The sequence below is a fragment of the Chiloscyllium punctatum genome, chromosome 1, assembly GCF_047496795.1.
Source record: "Chiloscyllium punctatum isolate Juve2018m chromosome 1, sChiPun1.3, whole genome shotgun sequence".
Taxonomy (NCBI): domain Eukaryota; kingdom Metazoa; phylum Chordata; class Chondrichthyes; order Orectolobiformes; family Hemiscylliidae; genus Chiloscyllium; species Chiloscyllium punctatum.
In genome coordinates, this window is record NC_092739.1 from 16,807,504 (window position 1) to 16,829,085 (window position 21,582).

Genomic DNA, 21,582 nt, shown 5'->3' on the forward strand with positions numbered 1-21,582 from the left:
GTAACTGCCACACATGCTGCAGGTCCCATTAAATCACTCTGCACGATTGCAGTGGCTTTCTTTGTCTTCTGCTTCATAAGCACTCTGCCAAAAAAAGTCTCCTAGGACGACGTCAGATGAAGATTTCCATCTGACAGCGAGACTTTAAATATGCTGTTCAAAGCACAAAGTTTGAAGGGGAGGGAGGAGGAGGTGCACAATTAATTTGAACATATTGAAAAGTCAAATCCTTACATTTGTATTTCTATATTAGTATGCACAGAGCATCTATTTCCCTATTGCATGGCATAAATGTTGGTATGTAAATTGAACGTTGCAGTCTCAAAACATCTCCCAAAAAAGGGTTGACTTGCAGTCCAGATATAAAACCAGTGGGTAATGGGACTCATGACACAATGGTAGTGTCCCTATCTCTGAGTCAAAAGACCCACATTCAATTCTCACCTGCTCCAGAAGTGTGTATTGTCGTGTTTGAACAAGTTAATTAAAAATATGTAGGATAAGTCTTGTTCCTCTGGCTATAATGGCAGTATATCATCATAGTATAGGTTTTTGTAATGCAGTGGTAGTGTCACTACCTCTGAACCAGGAGATCTGGGTTCAAGTTTCACCTGCTCCAGAGCCATATAGTAAAATCTCTGAACACATTGATGTGAAAATGTAAAACCAGGTGTAGGTGATTACTGTCTTGACATAGAAACATACGAACATAGAAAATAGGTTCAGGAGAAGGCGATTTGGCCCTTCAAGCCTCCATCATACAATACAATCCTGGCTCATCATGCAATCTCAGTATCCCATTCCCATCTTCTCCTCATTCCCTTTGATCCTGTTAGCCACAAGAGCCACGTCCCGCTCCTTTCGAATATATCGAATGAACTGGCCCCAACAGCTTCCTGACAGGTTAAGAACTCTGAAGAAATTCTCCCTCATCTCAATCCTGAGTCAAGGAGTCCTTCTGTAAGGCATTCGATAAGTTTCTCCATGGTGGGCTGATGGAGAAAGTAAGGTTTCTTGGTGGGGCCCAGGGTGTCCTAGCTAGATGGATCAAGAACTGGCTGGGCAACAGGAGACAGTAGTAGAGGAAGGGAGTTTCTCAGAATGGAGAACTGTGACCAGTGATGTTCAATAGTGATCCATGTAGGGACTATATATGATCTGGAGGAAGGTATAAGTGTCCTGATTAGCAAATTTACAGATGACCCTAAGATTTGTGGAGTAACAGATAGTGAAGGGGACTGTCAGAGAATACAGCAGAATATAGATTGCTTGGAGATTCGGGCTGAGAAATAGCAGATGAAGTTCAATCCGGGCAAATGCGAGGTGATGGGTTTTGGAAGATCTAATTCAAAAGCGAACTATATGTTAAATGGAAAATTGATGTACAGAGAGATCTGGGTGTTCAGGGCCATTGTACTCTGAAGGTGGAAATGCAGATTGATAGAGTGGTCAAGAAGCTATACGGCAAGCTTTCCCTCATTGGATGTGGTATTGAGTACAAGGGTTGGCAGGTCATGTTACAGTTGTATAAGACTTTAGTTCAGCCACATTTGGAATACTGCGTACAGTTCTGGTCAGCACATTACCAATAGGATGTGGATGCTTTGGAGATGATGCAGAAGAGGTTCAGCAGGATGTTGCCTGGTATGGAGGATGCTAGCTATGAAGAGAGGTTGAGTAGATTAGAATTATTTTCATTAGAAAGATGGAGGTTGAGGAGGGACCTGATTGAAGCCGACAAAATCATGAGAGATATAGACAGGGTGGATAGCAAGAAGCTTTTTCCCAGAGTGGGGGACTCAGTTACTAGGGGTCATGTGTTCAAGGTGAGAGGGGAAAAGATTAAGGGAGATATGTGTGGAAAGCTCTTTATGTAGAGGGTGGTGGGTGCCTGGGACATGTTGCCAGCGGAGGTGGTAGAGGCAGGCACGATAGCATCATTTAAGATATATCTGGACAGATGCATTGAATGGGCAGGGAACAGAGGGATACAGACCCTGAGGAAATAGGCAACAGGTTTAGATAGAGGATTTGGATCGGCACAGGCTTGAAGGGTCAAAGGGTCTGTTCCTGTGCTGTCATTTTCTTTGTTCTTTGAAGCAATATCAGGACACTTAGAAAGTCAAAACGCTCTCCGGCAAAGTCAGCATGGTTTTATGAAGGGAAAATCATGTTTGACTAATTTGCTAGAGTTCTTTGGAGGTGTAACAAGCAAAGTGGATAATAGGGATCCTGCAAATGTAATATATCTGGACTACTGGAAGGTGTTTGATAAGGTGCTGCACATAATGTTAATTTACAAGGTTGGATAATATGGGATCGGGGGTAATTTATTAGCTTGCATTAGCTGGCTGATGGACAGAAAATGGAGAGTCAGGATAATTCTTTTTTTCCCTAGATGGCAAGAAATAATTATTTGGATATCACAGGGTTCAGTCCTTGGGATAGAAGGCTCTATAGTCAAATTTGCAGACAACACAAAAAGGAATTAAGGAAACAAGAACCTTACAAATGTATATAGATAGTTTAGGAGAGTGGACCAAAGTATGGGAGATGGAATTTAATGTGGATAAGTGTCAGGTCATGCATTGTGGTTGGAAAAATGGGAAGGTGACCCATTATCTAAATAGGGAGAGACTTTGGGGTGCTGCAGTGCAGAGGGATCTGGGTGTCCTCATTCATGAGTCACAGAAAACTAGCAAGCAGGTACAGCAGGTAATAAGGAAAGAGAATGAAATGCTGGCTCTTACAGCTAAAGGAATAGAATATAAAGGTAAGGAAGTATTGTTGCAACTATACTAGTTATTGGACCTGGAGTATTGTGCACAGTTTTGATCCCCTTATTTGAGGAAAGATGTCCTGGCATTGGAGGCAGTTCAGAGGAGGTTCACTAGATCGGTTCCAGAGATTGGGGGATTTGTCAAATGAAGAGAGATTAAACAGGAATTTAGAAGAAGGGGGGAAGATCAAATTGAGGTAATCAAGATGATAAAAGGTGTGGATAAAATAGATATGGAGCAGATGCTGCTTTTTGTGGGGCATTCTGGGACAAGAGGTCATAGTCTTAGGATAAGGGGCAGCAAATTCAAACCAGAGTTGAGGAGAAACTATTTCTCCCAAAGGGTTGTGAATCTGTGGAATTTGCTACCTCAGTGCAGGGGCAGGAAGTACATTTAAGAAGGAGTTAGACATTTTTAATTAGTAATGGGTTGAAGGGATATGGGGAGAAAGCAGGACAATGAGGATAAGGAGCAAGTCATCCATGACCGAATGACGGAACAGACTAGATGGGCTGAATGGTCTAATTCTGCTCCTGAATCTCATGAACTTTTTAAAATGGCTTGCCCCTTACTCTTTGACTGTGACCCCTTGTTCTGGACTTCCCCAGTTCTGGGCACATTCTTAATGCATCGAGCCTGTCCAGTCCCATCAAGATTTTTAAATGTTTCTATGAATTCTTTCCCCCCCACCCGCCCCCCCATTCTTCCAATTCCAGAGAATACAAGCCCAGTCAAATCAGTCTTTCCTTTTAAATAAGAGTTGACTGACCATGGGCCAGGTTTCTGCTCTTGACAAAAATTACGATTCATTACCAAAAAACAGATTTTATCTACAGTTAAAGGTTATAAACCGTTAATGTATAACTACTAATTAAAACTGCAGTCCTATTATAAATATCCCAGTGCATGCAACATGCACTCAGACACACAGGAAAACAAACATTGGAAAAAATGGGAAAGCAGCTCGCTGGTTCCTGTTCACAAGGGCTGCTGAGATGATTGTTGTGCTGGATGGAGATAGGAATAAGAAATGCTTAGATGGATAAGGGCCAAATGCCAGCAAATGGGACAGATTAATTGAGGATATCTGGTCAGCTTGGGTGAGTTGGACTGAAGGGTTAGTTTCTGTGTTGTACAGCTCTAAGACTTTAAATGTCAGTCCTGCCATCCCAGGAATCATTCTGGTGAATCTTCGCTAGACTTCCTCAGTATCAGGAATGTCCTTCCTCCGACGAGGAGACCAAAACTGCACTCAACACTCAAGGTGTCGCCTCACCAAGGCTCTGTATAACTGCAGCAAGATATCCTTGTGCTGATACCCTCATCCTCTGGCTATGAAGGAGAGCATGCCATTAGCTTTCCTCACTGCCTACTGCATCTGCATGCCAACTTTCAGTGAGTCTTCCACCGTGATACCCAAGTCTTGTTGTACCTCACCTTTTCCTACACTGCAACCATTCTGATAATAATCTGCTACCATGTTTTTGCGACCAAAATAGATAACCTCGCATTTATCCACATTATATTGCATTTGCCAGGTATTTGCCCACTCAGCCAGTCTGTCCAAGTCACCCTGCAGCCTCTTAGCATCCTCCTCCCAGCACACACTGCCACCCGGCTTAGTGTCGTCTGCAAATTTGGAGATATTCTATTTAATCCCTTCATCCAAACCGTTAATGCATATTGTGAAAAGCTGATGTCCCAGCACTGAACCCTGTGGTACCCCACTTGTCACTGCCTGCCACTCTGAAAAGGACCCATTTATTCCAACTCTCTGCTTCCAGTCTGCCAATCAGTTCTCTATCCATGTCAATACATTTCCATTTGATTCTGATATAGAGAGTGGGAATCTCTTAAATTTTTCTATACTTTTAGGGTGTAGGTTTGCTCGCTGAGCTGTAGGTTTGATATCCAGACGTTTCATTACCTGGCTAGGTAACATCATCAGTGGCGACCTCCAAGTGAAGTGAAGCTGTTATTTCCTGCTTTTTATTTATATCTTTCTCCTGGATGGGGTTCCTGGGGTTTGTGGTAATGTCGTTTCCTGTTCATTTGCGGAGGGGTTGATAGATGGTATCTAGATCTATGTGTTTGTTTATGGCGTTGTGGTTGGAGTGCCAGGCCTCTAGGAATTCTCTGGCATATCTTTGCTTAGCCTGTCCCAGGATAGATGTGTTGTCCCAGTCGAAATGGTGTTTTTTTTTCCCCCTCAGTGTGTAGGGCTACGAGGGAGGGAGGGTCATGTCTTTTTGTGGCTAGCTGGTGTTCATGTATCCTGGTGGCTAACTTTCTTCCTGCTTGTCCTACGTAGTGTTTGTGGCAGTCCTCACACGGAATTTTGTAGACGACGTTGGTTTTGTGCTCCTAGAATTCTGAGGGAATACTTTTGCAACACAGCCCATAGTGTCCTGTTGGATGTGTTATGCTCAGTTTCAAAGTACTAGGGAGTGAAACATGCATTTGAGGCAATATAAACTTAAGTTTGTGTATAGCAGTAATGGCTGAAAAGGGAAGTCAGCTTTTCCACAGGATATGTATAAAAATGGTATTTTTGGATTGGGGAAAATAGTGTTGTTAATTGGCCAGACAATTTCTGGTAAATTTAAGTTACATACTAAATATGTAATCATTATCTCATTGGGTTGACTTTGAGTGTAATGCAGGATTAATCCTTCCTGTTCAGGGAGGGAATGCGGACTGGATTTATGTTATTGATAATGTAGTCATTGATATACATTGCTCACAGCTGAGGTCCAAGTATTGATCCATACGGTACCCTGGTAGTCACAACTTGCTAACAAATTTGTTTCTGATTTATGTTTTCTGTCTGTGAGCTATTTCTTAATCCAAGTCAATAAATCACCTTCTATCTCATGAGCTTAAACTTTTCTAACCAGCTTTCTGTTGGGAATTCTACCAAAAGCCTTCTGAAAATCTACATATATTACATATATCAATTCTCTTTTATCAATTTTTTTAGTAACATCTTGAAAAACTGCAAGTGCCTCAAACACTATTTCCCATTCATCTATCTATTCTCGCTACCTACAATCAGATCATTATTATCTCGGTGTCGGTCATTTTCTTAGCATTTTCTAGCATTTCTAGAACTCTAGATTCTAGCATTTTCTTTGTTACTGATATAAGGTTACTATATCTGTTGCTCTCTTCTTAAATAGTGATGTAACATTTGTCTCCTTCTAATACATTGGAATCATTCTACAGTCTGTAGAATTTCGAAAGATTGCATCAATTCTCTTTATACCCATCTCTTTCGACACTCTGGAATGTAGAATATTAATCTGTTGATACTTACCAAGTTTCCACCCCCATTAACTTCTCTAGTAGAATCTTCTTACTTATACTAATTTTCTTCAATTCTTCATTCTCCCCAGCCACTTGGATCGCTATTTGGAGGAGATTTCTTGTATCCTTCCCAGTGAAACCAGATTCAAAGTAATCATTTAGCATCTGTGATGTTTCTCTATTCCCTATTATAAATTCTCCTGAATCTGCCTGTTTTTGTTGAAGCCAAACATTTCCTTTTTTACCTATCTATGGAAAGTTTTACAGTCTGTTTTCATGTTTTTTACTAGACTACATTCATATTCTATTCTCTTTCCTTATCAGTGTTTTTGCTTCCAATTTGCTGTATTTTAAAACTCTCCCAATCAGATTTACAGACTTTTCTAGCAGACTTTTAAGCATTGTATTTTGATCTTATCCAATCCCAAATGTAATTTGTTAGCCATGGTTAAAATGATTTTTGAGCTTTTAGACCTTAAAGGAATGTATAGTTGTTTAAAGTCATGCGTTTTAATGTGTTTTTTCCAAACCTACATCAGCCAATTGTTCCTCATGCCTTTATACTTCCCTTTGTTCAAATTTAATACCCAAAGTCAGATTAAACTGCTTGATTTTCAAATATAGTATAAAATGCTATCATACTGTGATCACATTCTATCACACTGTGGTTATTTCATAGCACCCCTGCAGCGTGGAAGCAGGCCATTCAGCCCATCGAGTCCCATTGACCTCTGAAGAGCATCTCATCCATGCCTACCTCATCCTGTGACCCTCTGTTTCCCATGGCTAATCCACCTAGCCTGCACATCCCTGGACACTATTATGGGCAATTTAGCACAGCCAATCTAACTGACCTACATATCTTTGGATGGTGGGGGAAAAAACGTCCACTGCAAGGAAACCCATGCAGATGCAGGGAGAATGTGCAAACGTGACATGGCCGCCCAAGGGTGGAATCAAACTCAGGACCCTGGTGCTGTGAGGCAGCAGTGTTCACCACTGAGTCACCATGCCGCTATTTGTTGTCTACATCTAATTTACCTTGTGAGCAAAATAGTGACCTGCCTTCTTGAAATGCTCTACTCCATCTGGTGCTGTTGGGACAGGGAACAACCAGGAGTGTCATTTTACTTTGCTATGTTCTCATCTCACCTCCATATAATCAACATGTCTATAAACTATAAATTTGGTATTACCTCTCACTTTCCCTCTTCCTCTTTTACAAATGTGTGACAACCTGCAGTGGTGAATTCGCAGTGCAGTCCCAATTGTATGACAGCTTTCTCCTTCCTCCCACTGAGCACATGGCGGCTTCCAGCTCCCTTTGTTTGCTTATGAAGACAGTTAATGTTTACACTCTCTCTGCCAACCCCTGGGTGGGATGGCACTCAGGGTGTGGTGCTGCTGTGGGATGAGAGCTGCCAACCAATCGATTGGGTAGCAGCTTGCAGAGTTAGGATTTTATCATGGGGACTAATGCGCATTTCACAGCTTGAAATGATGTTACACCAACAATGTTTCCCCTCTGTCTATCCTCAAAACGATAGAGAAAGAAATACTAGTTGCTTTTATTCAAGTTGTTATCTGACAAACTTGACTTTTCTTTTCAGACTTGCAAATTTCTTCTGATCTCAACACTTCCTCCCTTCCTATTTGTTTAATGCCTATTTATCATCCTAATTATTCATAGAATCATAAAAGCATTCAGCCTATGAAGTCTGTCCTGCCAAAGCTACAGTAAATCCACACTAGTCTCAACTTCTAGCCCTGGGCCCACAGCCTTGAATGTTACAACATTTTGAATTCAAATCAATTCAGTTCAGTTTGAATGTTGTCCCCAGCCTGCTGTATGTGGATTATTTGCTGCAAATTGCTACATATGCACTTTTTTAAAATATATGTTGAGGAGGAAGAATTAGGTGAGAGATCTGGGAGGAAGTCCCATTGAGGACTTCCATGACTCATTACCAACTAAGGCCCCTAAGTGGCCAATTACCGCTCACTTACAGTCCTTACTTAATTCACCAACTCCCCAATGACACACTTTCCTGATGGGTGAGAAAGATGGCTGGTTTCCCAACAATGTTAAAGGAGCAGCATTGTCCCATCTTGCAGTGCTTCGTTTTGTATCCTGAATGCTGTCTGGCCTTGCCATAGGCGTCTGGCGTCTGGTAGCTTTGGGCCTCTAACTCAGTCTGGTACTGCCTCTTAGTATTCCTTATGGCTTTGTGGAAGTCATACCTGGATTTCTTTAATTATCTGGGCCATCTGACATAAATGTTGCCCGTCTGGTCTTTAGCAGGAAGTGGAATTCCTGGTTCCTGCTGCAACTATACAAAACACTGGTGCGGCCTCACTTGGAATACTGTGTAAGTTCTGGTCCCCCTATTTCAGGAAGGATGTGGAAGCATTGAAAAAGGTGCCGAGGAGATTTACCAGGATGTTGCCTGTTCTGGAGGGAAGGTCTTATGACGAAAGGCTGAGAGACTTGAACCTGTTCTCGTTGTCAAGAAGAAGGCTAAGAGGGGATTTGATAGAGACATACAAAATGATCAGAGGATTAGATAGGGTAGACAGTGAAAGACTTTGTCCTAGCATGATGACTTCAGCGTATACGAGGGGGCATAACTACAAATTGAGGGGTGATAGATTTAAGACAGATGTCAGAGGCAGGTTCTTTACGCAGAATGGTAAGGGCGTGGAATGCACCTGCTAATGTAGTTAACTCAGCCACATTAGGGAGATTTAAACAATCCTTAGGTAAGCACATGGATGATTTTGGGATAGTGTAGGGGGACGAGCTGAGAATAACTCACAGGTCGGCGCAACATCGAGGGCTGAAGGGCCTGTTCTGTGCTGTATTGTTCCATGTTCTATGTTCATCCAAGGTTTACAGTCTGGGAACACCTCAGATTGACTTCTTTGGTGTACGGTCTTCCACACAACGATTAATGAAGTCTGTGATGTTGGTGGCATACCTGTCTACGTTTTTGCTGAGTACTTGAATACAGTCAAATCCACTAATTCCAAGCTCCTGGAGACATTCTTCCTCGGCCTCAGACCATCCTTTTGTGAAGGATCCTCCTGTTCTGCTTCAGTTTATAAGCTGGGAGGAGGAACGCAGCACCATGGTCAGATTTTCCGAAGTGTGGGTGGGATTGGAGCAGTAGGCAACTTTGATGGTTGTATAGCAGTGTTCCAGAATGTTCGGTCATCTGGTGGAGCAGAAGATGTGTAGGTGATACTTTGGCAGCACTCACACCTTCGGGCACAGTCCACTGGTTTTCATCACTAATATAAATGATTTCAATGTGAACGTAGGAAGTATACTTTGCAGATGACACCAAAATTGGAGGTGTAGTGGACAATGAAGAAGGTTACCTCAGAGTGCAATGGGATTTTATTCAGTTGGGCCAATGGGCTGAGGTGTGGCAGATGGAGTTTAATTTAGATAAATGTGAGGTGCTGCATTTTGAAAAGCAAATCATGGCAGGAATTATACACTTAATGGTAAGATGCTGGAGACCAACAAGCAGGCCTTGGAGTACAGGATCATAGTTCCTTGAAGTGGAGTTACAGGTAAATAGGATAATGAAGAAGGCATTTGATATGCTTTCCTTTATTGGTGAGAACATTGAGTATAGAAGTTGAGAGGTCATGTTGCGGCTGTATAGGACACTTTTGGAGTATTGTGTGCAGTTCTGATCTTCCTCCTAAAGGAAGGATGTTGTGAAACTTAAATGGGTTCAGAAAAGATTTACTAGGGTTGGAGGATTTGAGCTATGGGGAGAGGCTGAAGAGGCAGCGGTGGTTTTCACTGGAGTATTGGAGACTGCGGGGTGACCTTATAGAGGTTTATAAAACCATGAGGGGCATGGATAGGGTAAATAGACAAGGTATTTTCCCTGGGGTGGGGGAGTCTAGAACTAGAGGGCATGGGTTTAGAGTGAGAGGGGAAAGATTTAAAAGGGACTGAAGAGGCAAGTTTTTCACGTAGAGGGTGGTGTGTGTAAGGAATGCGCTGCTGGAGGATGTGATAGAGGCTGGTACAATTACAACATCTGGATGGGTACGTGTATACGAAGGGGATATGGACCAAGTGCTGACAGATGGGACTAGATTTAAGTTAGCGTATTTAGTCGGCATGGATGAGTTGGAGCAAAGGGTCTGTTTCTGTGCTGTACCTCTGTGAATCATCTCTGCATTATTATCACAGCCAAACTGGTCTTGAGTGATTCATATCCTGTGGCTTGAGATCTCAGTTGTTATGCTACACACTGTGCCCTTGAAATTACCTCCAGTGGTTCCACTCTCCGTGTGAAAGAAGAAACAAATAAAGAAATCAAAAATATGGACCTTGAATAAAGCATGATTTGCAAAAGATGACAAACAAGAGAATGCAAACATGGAATAGAATAAAGATGCAAAGAAGTGGTAATATCATGAGAAATAGGGCTGTACAAAAAAAGAAACAATTATATTAGAATTCCGAACATTCAATTAAGCTGTTTTCAAAAGCATGATAATCCTTTTATTTTCAAAGAAAAGAATATTTTGTTGTAGTACAGTTGCTTTCTGAGGTTTGAGTTTTGATAACATTTGTTATCTGCACCAAATGCAGAATGAGATTTCTGTAGCACCGAGTGAAGTTCAAGGGTTTTAGAAGAATTATGTCATGTAAAGACACAACTTAAGATTCAGGAATGTCTGCTAAAGGCAAGCACTTCATCACTGTCTTGCTTACCAACAAATTTGATAAATTGGAAAGAAAATAAGAATGACTTCTCGTTTTTCTTATACAATTTGTCGAAGTTTGCTGCTGAGCAAGAATGACTTCTGATTTTCTGCAATATTTTTCCAAAAAGCTAGCACCTGACATTTTAACGTAAGAAGAGGAACGGAATAAAGGTTTAAGATTAGTCTGGCATCAGGAGGAAAAGGAATATTAACACAATAGCTTTAATCCTAAGGAAGATAGGCTGCAACATTCCATATAGCCATTTGCTTCATGGTTGATGCGCTGAACCAAGACTTCACAACAATCCTGTCTCACACTGACCTTGCATTATGGTTCCACTTGTTTGTAAACCACTTGCCTCAACTGGAAACAACTCCAGTGCAACGTCAGAATACTTGCATGATTGGAAATTTTAAGTGCAGCCATCAAATAACTTGGCTTGCTGATTATTTCAGCAGCAGAGTGGGGAGAAAAAAACAGTGAGCATTACATTTTAGCATAATTAAGTGACCATTTAGTCAGTCATGTAGATGAAACAGGAACAGCAGGAGCCACAGAAGCCTCCTCCTCCTCTTCGTGAAATGTGAATCATGGTTTATATAAAACAAACGATGAAGAAATCAGGAAAGATGCAGCAAAATGTTGAAAGCATTGACTGGTCGTGGAAAAGCCCCATGAAACCTTAGGTTGAGGAAACCTCAGAAAAGTTTCATAAGCTTCATGAGAGACGTGAGGCCACTGGTCAGCAGGAGATGAGGGGAAATCAGATCCAAACTTAGCACCACTCTAATCCAAAGCTTAGCAGGTCCAGCCAGCTAGCCTCTTTACAATCACTACAAGTTCAATGGTTTTTTTTCAATGTTAGGTATGAGTTGTATTACCCGATTTTAGCGTTTTATTTCCCCTCATCTCCCCTTACCACCTGAGGTCTGCTCGTTGTGGGTATTGGGAGAAAGTGAGGATTGCAGATGCTGGAGAGTCCGAGTCGGAACGTGCGGCACTGGAAAAACACGACAGCTCAGGCAGCATCCGAGGAGCAGGAGCGTCGACGTTTCGGGCATGAGCCCTTCATCAGGATCAAGGGCTTATGTCCGGAACGTTGACTTTCTTGACTGACCTGCTGTGCTTTTCCAGCACCACACTTTTCGACCCATAGTGGATGTTGATGAGTGGCCACATAGGCAAAACGTGTGCTGTGAGGGGCTATGGGACTTAGGGGTACAAGTTGGCATTGAATTGGCATGGAACATTTCGGGGCCATAGGCTAGGTGAGGAGATGAGATGATGTGGTTGGCTAGAAAGCTGTACGTGTTCTAAAGCAACTGGAGTAGTGGGCCAGGGAACTGAGGAGGGGCTATGAACTATCCTGCCTCAGCACTCACTCCATCCCAGTAAGTCACAGTCATTGAGAGGGTCCACAGAAAAAAGGCACTTGGTCTTACATGCTGATCAAAAACAGCCACCTACCTATTCTAATCCTATTTTTCAGCACTTTGCCTTGTACACCTTGGTATCATTAGTACACATTTAAAACTGCTCTTCACTGTTATGAGGGTTTCTACGTTTACCACCCTTCTAGGCAGTGAGTTCCACATTCCCAGCAGCCTCTAGATGAAAAAGCATTTTCTTACATCTTCTGCCCCTTGCCTTAAATTTAGGCCTCTCGTCATTGATCCCTGCACGAAGGGAAAAGGTTTCTTTCGGTCTTCCCTATCTATACTCCTTACAATTGGAGACATCTTTCATATCCCTACACTCTCTGCTTCTGGCTTTGGCAGGCCAAATTGTATCTAATTGGGGCGGCACAGTGGCACAGTGGTTAGCACTGCTGCCTCACAGCACCAGGGACCCAGGTTCGATTCCAGCCTCCGGTGACTGTCTGTGTGGAGTTTGCACATTCTCCCTGTGTCTGCGTGGGTTTCCTCTGGGTGCTCTAGTTTCCTCCCACAGTCACAAAGATGAATTGGCCATGCTAAATTGCCCACAGTGTTAGGTGCATTAGTTGGAGGGAAATGGGTCTGGATGGGTTACTCTTCGGAGGGTCGGTGTGGATTGTTTGGGCTGAAGGGCCTGTTTCCACACTGTAGGGAATCTAATCTACCCCAGAGCAAAAACCAAGCAGTTTCAGAATATTTTCTACAGTGGTCCCAACAACTCGTCTCAAAAATCAAAATCTGATCTCTGTAGTTGAATAAAGAGCATTCTGGCAGAGCCTTTTCATTCCTATTAATGTTAACAGTTATATGGCCAAGGCCTGGCTTATTTCTTATTTTTTTAATTGACTTACCTTCCCTGCTCACAAATGAAGGAAATTTGTGTTTCACTGAAAAGATAATATCACCAACGTATTTTCTCTTTGTACTTGACTAAAAATGGTCAGAAGTGGTTTTCTTTTGCAAGCTGCAATCTTAATAATTAATAGGCTTCTGAAGTTGTTTGACAAGTAGCTATAAAAGATTAATTTTAAGGAATGAACATTTCATACAATCTGATTGGAAAGAGACTGGTGCTGTGCAGGCTTTGTGTAGGACCTCCCAATTTGTCCAGTTGCCTCCATTCATTCACCCTGCAAACTTGCAGGCTCAGAGTAGGGAATTGAGGTGAATAGGACTCCCAAGCCAAAATTGACTGTCCATCACCCATCATCTCAACCTACATATATAACAATGGATAGCGGAGTCGATTGCTGAGGATTCTGGTGATTTGTTTTTCTCTGTTTTCGTGTGTGCATCGCAAAGGGAATGACAGAGACGGAGGGAAAAACAATGGGGAAACTATAACCGCAAGGAACCAGGTGATACAAATGGTCAGGAGAGCAGGATAAATTATTTTATCGCAGAATACAACCACAGAATCGCAGAAGTGTTATGGCGCAGAAGGAGGCCTTTCAGCCATCATTACCTCGTGTCAATCTCCTCTTTTTTTTTGTTTTTTTCTCATCCCGTTGCAGATTACTTTTATCTAAATAATCACTTAGTCCCCTCATGAATGCCTCAGTTGAATCTACTTCACCACACGTCCAGGCTGTGTGTTCAGTACCCCAACCACTCACTGAGTAGAGATGTTTTTCCTCAATTCACCTCAGCTTCTTACCTTTAAATTTGTGCCCTGGTGTACCTTTTAAGAGTGGGAACAGTTTCTCCCTATCTCGTCTCTCCAGCCCACTCATAATTTTGAAAACCTCTATCAGAACTCCTCTTACCCTTCTCCTCTCCAAGAGGAACAGTCCCAAACTTTTCAATCTCTCCTCACAACTGAAGTCCTCATTCTTGCAAACCATTCTTATGCACTCTCTCCAATGTATTCCAATCTCCATATAACATGGCACTGGGAGCTGTACTCAATACTTCAGCTGAGGCCTAACAAGTGTCGAATACAAATTTAACATAGGTCGGTGGATTTATGTATACTGAGTGAGTCAGGTGACCTGGAGGCAGCCTAAAAACTGACTGTCGACCTGAGACACCTACAATAAAGTATTCCCTACTCCAGTTCGCCCCCCGTGTACCTCACGTTCTGTAGATGGTTCTAGAGAAACTGGCGACGAGAGTCGGATCAGCTCATAAGCTGTGTGCGGGTGCCACTCCTTTATGTTGGGAGGAAGGACTGAAGCAGGATTGTGGAAGTAAAGTTGAGGCAACAGTTGTGAGGGACTCGGGCTGCAGTCTCTGCCAGGGAAGAACGGCATGCACCGAGGAGTGAGCCAGGTACGGCGGCCGTCAGGGGACTTAGGCTGTCGCGGGCAGTTGAAGAGAGGAGCACTCACCTGGGAGTGCACTGAAGTCATCGCGGAAAGCAGTTGCAAGGGCTGCAGCTGACGCTAGTGAAGAACAGTATGCTAACAGAGTCAGTGAGGGAGCAATAGACATGGATGGTCTCTGATCATCAAGGGGACTGGGCTGTGAATGGCTACTGGATTCAAATGATGAGAAAAATGCCTGCCAGCAGGAAAACAAAATGGCGGGACAATTTAGAGCGATGGGACAATTTGCTGATGAGACAAAGTTGGATTCTGTGCACAAAATATTTTAATGCAGAACTAAAGGCAAATAAAGTAGCTGAAGACATAACGGTATTGGTTTTCTTGAATAGCATTGGGAACAAGGCCTTCTAAAGAGTCTGGTGCAATCAGAAAAACCCATGGAGAAGACCTATCAAGAACAATGTGAAGTGTTGGGAAGTGTTTTTACACCAAATCTGCTCATGCTCATGGAATATTTCCATTTTTATAAATGGGTACAAGCTTGAAGGAAAATCTTTGGCCAATTTATGACTAATTTCAAGAGGTTAGCAGAACAGTGCAAATTCAGAGGGTTCCTCCAAGATGTCTTCGAGTCATAGTCGCAGAGTCCTACAGCACAGGCAGACCCTTTGGCCCAAACTGGTCCATGCCCTCTAGTCCTCTATTTCCCCAACCCTGGGAAAAAGACTGAGTGCATTCACCCGATCCCGATCTTATATATCCCGATAAGAGCTCCTCACCCCAGTCCCCTATGCTCTAAAGAAAAATGTCCTAGTTTGTCCAATCTCTCCCTGTAACTCAAACCATTGAGTACAGGCAACACCCCTGTAAATTTCTTCTGTGTGCTTTCTAGTTTGAGAACATCCTTCTTATAACAAGGTGACCAAAACGGAACATAATGCTCCAAGTGCGGCCTCACCAACATCCTGTACAACTGCAACATAACTTCCCAACTTCTACACTCAATGACCTGACTAATGAAGATCTGTGTACCAAAAGCCTCCTTCACTGTCCTATCTACCTATGACTCCACTTCTAGAGAACCGTGCACGTGACCTCTCTCGTCCCTGTGCTCCACGACACTCCCTAAGGATCTATCATTCACCATGAAACTCCTATCTTGATTTAGAGTCATATTCATAGAGATGTACAGCATGGAAACAGACCCTTTGGTCCGACCCATCCATGTTGACCAGATATCCCAACCGAATCTAGTCCATCCTGCCAGCACCCTGCCCATATCCCTCCTAACCTTTCCTTTTCGTATACCCATCCAAATGCCTCTTCAATGTTACAATTGTATAAGCCTCCCCCACTTCCTCTGGCAGCTCATTCCATACACATACCACTCTCTGTGGGGAAAAAGTTGCCCTGTAGGTCTTTTTTTATATCTTCCCCTCTAAAACCTACGCCCTCTAGTTCTGGACTCCATGACCCCAGGGAAAAGATTTTGTCTATTTATCCTATCCAAGACGCTCATAATTTTGTAAACCTCTCTAAGGTCACCCCTCAGCTTCTGACACTCCAGGGAAAACAGCCCCAGCCTGTTCAGCCTCTCCCTATTGCTCAAATCCTCCAACCCTGGCAACATCCTTGTAAATCTTTTCTGAACCCTTTCAAGTTTCACAACATTGTTCCACTAGGAAGGAGACCAGAATTGTACGCAATATTCCAACAGTGGCCTAACCAATGTTCTGTACAGCAACAACATGACCTCCCAACTCCTGTACTCAATACTCTGACCAATAAAGGAAAGCATACCAAACACCTCCTTCACTATCCTATTTACCTGCGACTCTACTTTCAAGGTCTCTCTGTTCAGCAACACTCTCTTGGACCTTACCATTAAGTGTATAAGTCCTGCTAAGATTTGCTTTCCCAAAATGCAGCACCTTGCATTTAGATTACTTAGTGTGGAAAAAGGCCCTTCGGCCCAACAAGTCCACACTGAACTGCCGAAGCACAACCCACCCATACCCCTACATTTGGCCTGTAAAAGGGAAATCCGTCAATGGCAGCAGCATACCTAAGGGCGGCACGCTGGCATAGTGGTTAGCACTGTTGCCTCCGTGCCAGACACCCAGGTTCAATTCCCGCCTTGGGCAACTGTCTGTGTGGAGTTTGCACATTCTCCCCGTGTCTGTGTGGGTTTCCTCCGGGTGCTCTGGTTTCCTCCCACAGTCATAAAGATGTGCAGGTCAGGTGAATTGGCCATGCTAAATTGTCCATAGTGTTAGGTGCATCAGTCAGCGGGAAATGGGTCTGGGTGGGTTACTCTTCATAGGGTCGGTGTGGACTGGTTGGGCCGAAGGGCCTGTTTCCACACTGTGTAGAGAATCTAATCTAATATGGGCACTGGTTCTGTCAATGCGGATGTTTTGTCAAGATTACCACTACTGGCAAATCAGGATGTTCCTGATTGGAATCTGAAACTTAGTCCTTTTCCCAGGAAGAGAGGGTACTGGTGTCAGAAGGCCAGGTGTGGAACACCTCCTGGAATGACCTAGTCTTGAGCCAAGGGGTGAGCTTGGTCCTGAGAGAAAGGACTTGTCATTTAGAAACCATCCAGAGTTATGTCCTGAGCTGTCCAGGAGGTGGACGTTGGCCATATCAGGCAGGTGTTTAATGTGCGGAATGAGAATTGTTATTCCCTCCCCTGTTAGAGGAACGGTGCTGGACTAATTGCATCAAGGGCACCCCAGCAAATGAAAAACAGCCAGGAGCTAGTTTTGGTGGCTGAAGGTGGACTCCCAGATAGAGGAATAATCAGGATCATGTGAATCATGCACATTAGTTAGGAAGGCATTGCCATTGCCACCCCTTCATCCATGGGAATGGCCTCAATCACCAATGCGGTAAATTCTCGTCAATTACAACCAGTAGAAAAATAGATGGCCACTTCATTGGACCTGAGATGGTGGTCATGAAGTCTATATTTGAGGATGCAATAATTGACGGGATGGAATATTTGCCAGGTTCTGGATCCCAGAACAAGTCCTGAGTGACCATGCCCCATGGCTTGTGGCACAAGAGTTCAGAGTATCTGGAAAATCCCAGAGTCAGACATGTGAGATAATCTTCGTGTTGCCATGTCACACTTCAAGGATCCAGTGCTCACTGAAGCCTTTAATGTTCAAATGCCACCTGAAAACCATATTTGAATAGACCAGAGGGGTGGTAGAGTGAAGTTAGGAAGCGCAGCTGGTGAGAAGGGCAAGAAACCCAAGGTCAAGGCTGTTCCAAAAAAGAGAGAGCATGTTAGCCCGGAATAATACATCTGGGGAGAAGTGGATCCCAGTGGTGGTGCTGGCTCAATCAGGACTGTTATCATATGTGGTGCAGCCTCCGAATGAACCCATCTAGAGGAGATATGCGGACTGGCTGATCACTGCACCTCCCCAACCGGAGATGAGCCAGTCCAGATGGGATCAGTGGTGTTGACAGAATCATCTGTCTCCGAGTCAGGTTGGCTGCTCCCAGGGTGGAGACAATGGCAGCAACAGCCAATCGAAGAGGGATATGTCTGCTGAACAATTGGAGCCTCCAAAGCCCGGGAGACTGCACTAGAAACGGCTCCTGAGATGGGGAGACAGCCTCATGGGAATTACCATCCCCTGAGAGACTGATCGTGTCAATATAGACTTTGGAAGGGTTATTTCATGGTTTTTTTTGTAACTATTGCTGACAATGTACATCTACTGGCTACAACGCCTGCTTAATAGTTGTCATTGTTGAGTATATTGTTAAGGGGAATTTGAAATAAAAGGGGAAGTGAAGGGTGTTATCAATGTAGTTGGATGTGAGCTACCCCTTTTTGAGAGAGATTCTGGTAACCCAGAGGAAGGAGCTACGAGAGGCACTTAAAACCTCAACTGTGCAGCTGAGAGAACACATAATATAATATTCCCTATTCAGTATTATTGTCTATCAACTGTGGTCTAGTGAATCATAAACATAATAATATCACCTCCTTGCTCTTGTAATCCATGTCCCTATTAATAAAGCAAAGGTACTGTATACTTTAGTTATTTAGCATCAACCAACCTGACCTTCTGGTTGCTATCCATTTTGATTCCTGTTCCCAGTCCCCCAGTGACATCTGCATCCTTGGCATCCTCCATTGTCAAAGTGAGGCCAGACATAAACTGAAGGAACAACACCTCCTATTTCGCCTGGGGAACTTACAGCCCAGTGGCCTCAATATTGAATTCACCAGCTTCAAAAGTCCCTCCAGCCTCATCCCATGTCTAGCCCTTCCCCTCCTCCCCACATTCCTGACATGACCTCACCTGTCTATCTTCCTACTCCTCTCCCCTCTCCACCCTTCTCAGTGTCCAATCACAATAACCCCCTACCTGCATCCAGCTATCACATCCCACCTATCCTTCCCCCAGCCCTGCCCCCCCGCCCCCCACCCCCACCCACTATTTATTTATGGGCTCCCCTCCCCCTCCTCCGTCCTGATGAAGGGTTTTGGCCTGAAATGTAGTCTTTCCTGCTGCTCAGATGCTGTCTGGCCTGCTATCTTTTCCCAGCTCCACATTGTTTGACTTCCAGCATCTGCAGTCCTTGCTGTCTCCAATGCTTTAGTTACTGCTTTTACCTGTCCTGCCACTTGCAAGAATCTGTGCACACATGCACAGCGGTGCCTCTGCCCTTACATCCCCCTTTGAATTGAACTCCCTTTATAGATTTTCTTTCAATGTTTTTCCAAGCAAAATGCATCACCTCAGTTTAGGAGCTTCCTGCTTCTGTCATTTAAGTTGTATTCACTTGGATTTTTAATGTTATTGCTGGCCAGGTAGTAGGTGGAAAACCCTTTTAAGCTATTTCTGTAAAGGTAACACTACATCAGTGTACTAATTTTCTCCTAAGTAGTAACAAATCCTCAGTGTAGAGCATAATCCAGGAAATTTACTGACTCTGCTCAGAAAAGAGGTTGGTTACAACAGATTTGACCAAGTGGCACCATGTTTATCATCTTCTCAATGGAAATTGAATCCACTGTTCACCACTGCTAGTCTCCCGTCTTAGAAAACATTAAACATGACCACTTCAGCGATTTTTAGTTGTTAAATTGTATATGTTAGGGCAGTTCTCTTGTGCTGCTCTGCTTAAGTCTGTTTCTATCACTGATGTTAGCAAACTGGTTTGAACAAATAATTAATTTGAAGACTGGAATTAATCAAAGAATGTTAAGATTTCTCTTAGCAAAACAAAAACTAACAACAGACTAGTCTTCAAAGTCGTTCTGTTCTAATTGGTCAAATGGGCAGCACAATGGCTCAGTGGATAGCACTGCTGCCTCACAGTGCCAGGCACCCGGGGCAGTCTGTGTGGGGTTTGCACATTCTCCCTGTGTCTGCGTGGGTTTCCTCTGGGTGTTCTGGTTTCCTTCCACAGTCCAAAGATGGCAGGTTAGGGTGAATTGACCAAGCCAAATTGCCCATAGTGTTCAGGGATGTGTTGGTTAGGTACATTAGCCAGGGGTAGTGTAGAGTAATAGGGGTAGGAGAATGGGGCTGGGTGGGTTACTCTTTGGAGGGTCAGTGTGGGCTTGTTGGGCCAAATAGGAGTTCTATGAAATTAGGAAGTTTTGCCAAGATGACCCTCTCATAACAGTACAGTGCGTTCGACTATTACCCTGTAATGTTAATTTTCACTTCGCATCTCTATGACTCTATGACTCTATAACATATAGGATTAGCATATGATTCAGTTTGGTCAGTTCTTCCAAATGAGGAAGGAAAATTCATTAAGGGATCTGGGAAACTGGGTTATTTTAAGAGTTCGGCAGTTTCAGGAAATTCCTTGTCTCAACAATAATATCAGAATAAAGTTACCAAACAATCAGGCACAGCTTTACAGTAACATAATAAACATCAAACACACTTTTAAATTAAAAACTAAAAGGGTTATCATTCTGATCTGTGCTTCCCGGATCCTGTTCTTTCTGAATCTTGTTTTTAAAACACAGTGCTTCATATCTTTTTCACCAATTTTTTTCAATTCTAATTTTTTTTTTCTTCCAAAACCTGAAATCATACACTTATCAGCTATCATCATCAGCTTTGGAAGAAGAAGCAACTTTGAATTAAATGTCATTTCAAATTTGACTAAGAGTTTTACTTCTAAAATATGCCATAGATGTCCTTATTGATATCATCGTGTTATTGGTATAAGCAGGTAAATGTTTGATGTTTTTCATGCAGTGAAACAGGCAGGGGGTGTTAGCCAATGAATCTTGTGAGATTTAAATGTGTATTTCTCATGTCCAACCAAAGCAGAATTAGAATATGTGAGCTCTGTGCTCTTTTTACTGAAAATAATATTTTATTTCCTGTTTTATTGTAGCAAGATGGAAGTCCAGACAGCGTAAGACTAAAAGGTGAGTTTTCATTTTATTCATAGATTACTGTTAATGTTGTCCTGATAAGAAAACCGAAATGTATTAGTACCTAATGTCTTTGTACCTTTGCTTTTTGTACTTCTGGAGCAATTAATTTTAGTTTATCATGATGTATTGAGAATGGAATCTCTTCAGTTCATCTGCAAATTAATAGAAATGAAAATCAAGTGTGTTTTATAATAGGCAAACAGTTTTCTCTGCTAGTTTGTCACTTCAGATGAAAGGTGTTGCTGTAGACAAAATGAAAGATGTTAGATCTCAGGAACTAGCACTTTTAAATACTACGTCAAATGAATATTTAACTTGTGCAATGTCCTGTTTTCCTGAAATGCTGCTTTATGGTGAATGTAGCCTTTTTTTGTGGTGGGAGTGGAGCCAACCAATTCCTGGCCGGTATATAGACGCCACAACAAATCATCTGGTTCAAATGTCCCAATTCAGTGCAGTGTCTCAGAGGTAGCTTTGTACCTGATGGGCATTGGGACCCTGAGGAAATCTGGACATGCGCATATCCCTGAATTTGCACAAGAAGGTTACATTTCCAATTGGTGGATTTACCCTGCCCAGATTACACTGTGGTTCCATAACAGTGAGTTCAGATGGCCAC

At 43.0% G+C, this 21,582-nt stretch overlaps 1 protein-coding gene across 4 annotated transcripts in view; it reads left to right on the forward strand.

Moving 5' to 3' along the window:
- The window catches only part of fstl5 (follistatin-like 5), a 505,241-nt gene that overhangs the window by 41,632 nt on the left and 442,027 nt on the right, over positions 1–21,582 (forward strand). For all 4 annotated transcript variants that reach the window (XM_072573289.1, XM_072573241.1, XM_072573184.1 and 1 more), the window contains one exon: positions 20,921–20,954. In XM_072573289.1, the coding sequence (XP_072429390.1) occupies positions 20,921–20,954 (34 nt within the window). The remainder of the gene's footprint in view (positions 1–20,920; positions 20,955–21,582) is intronic.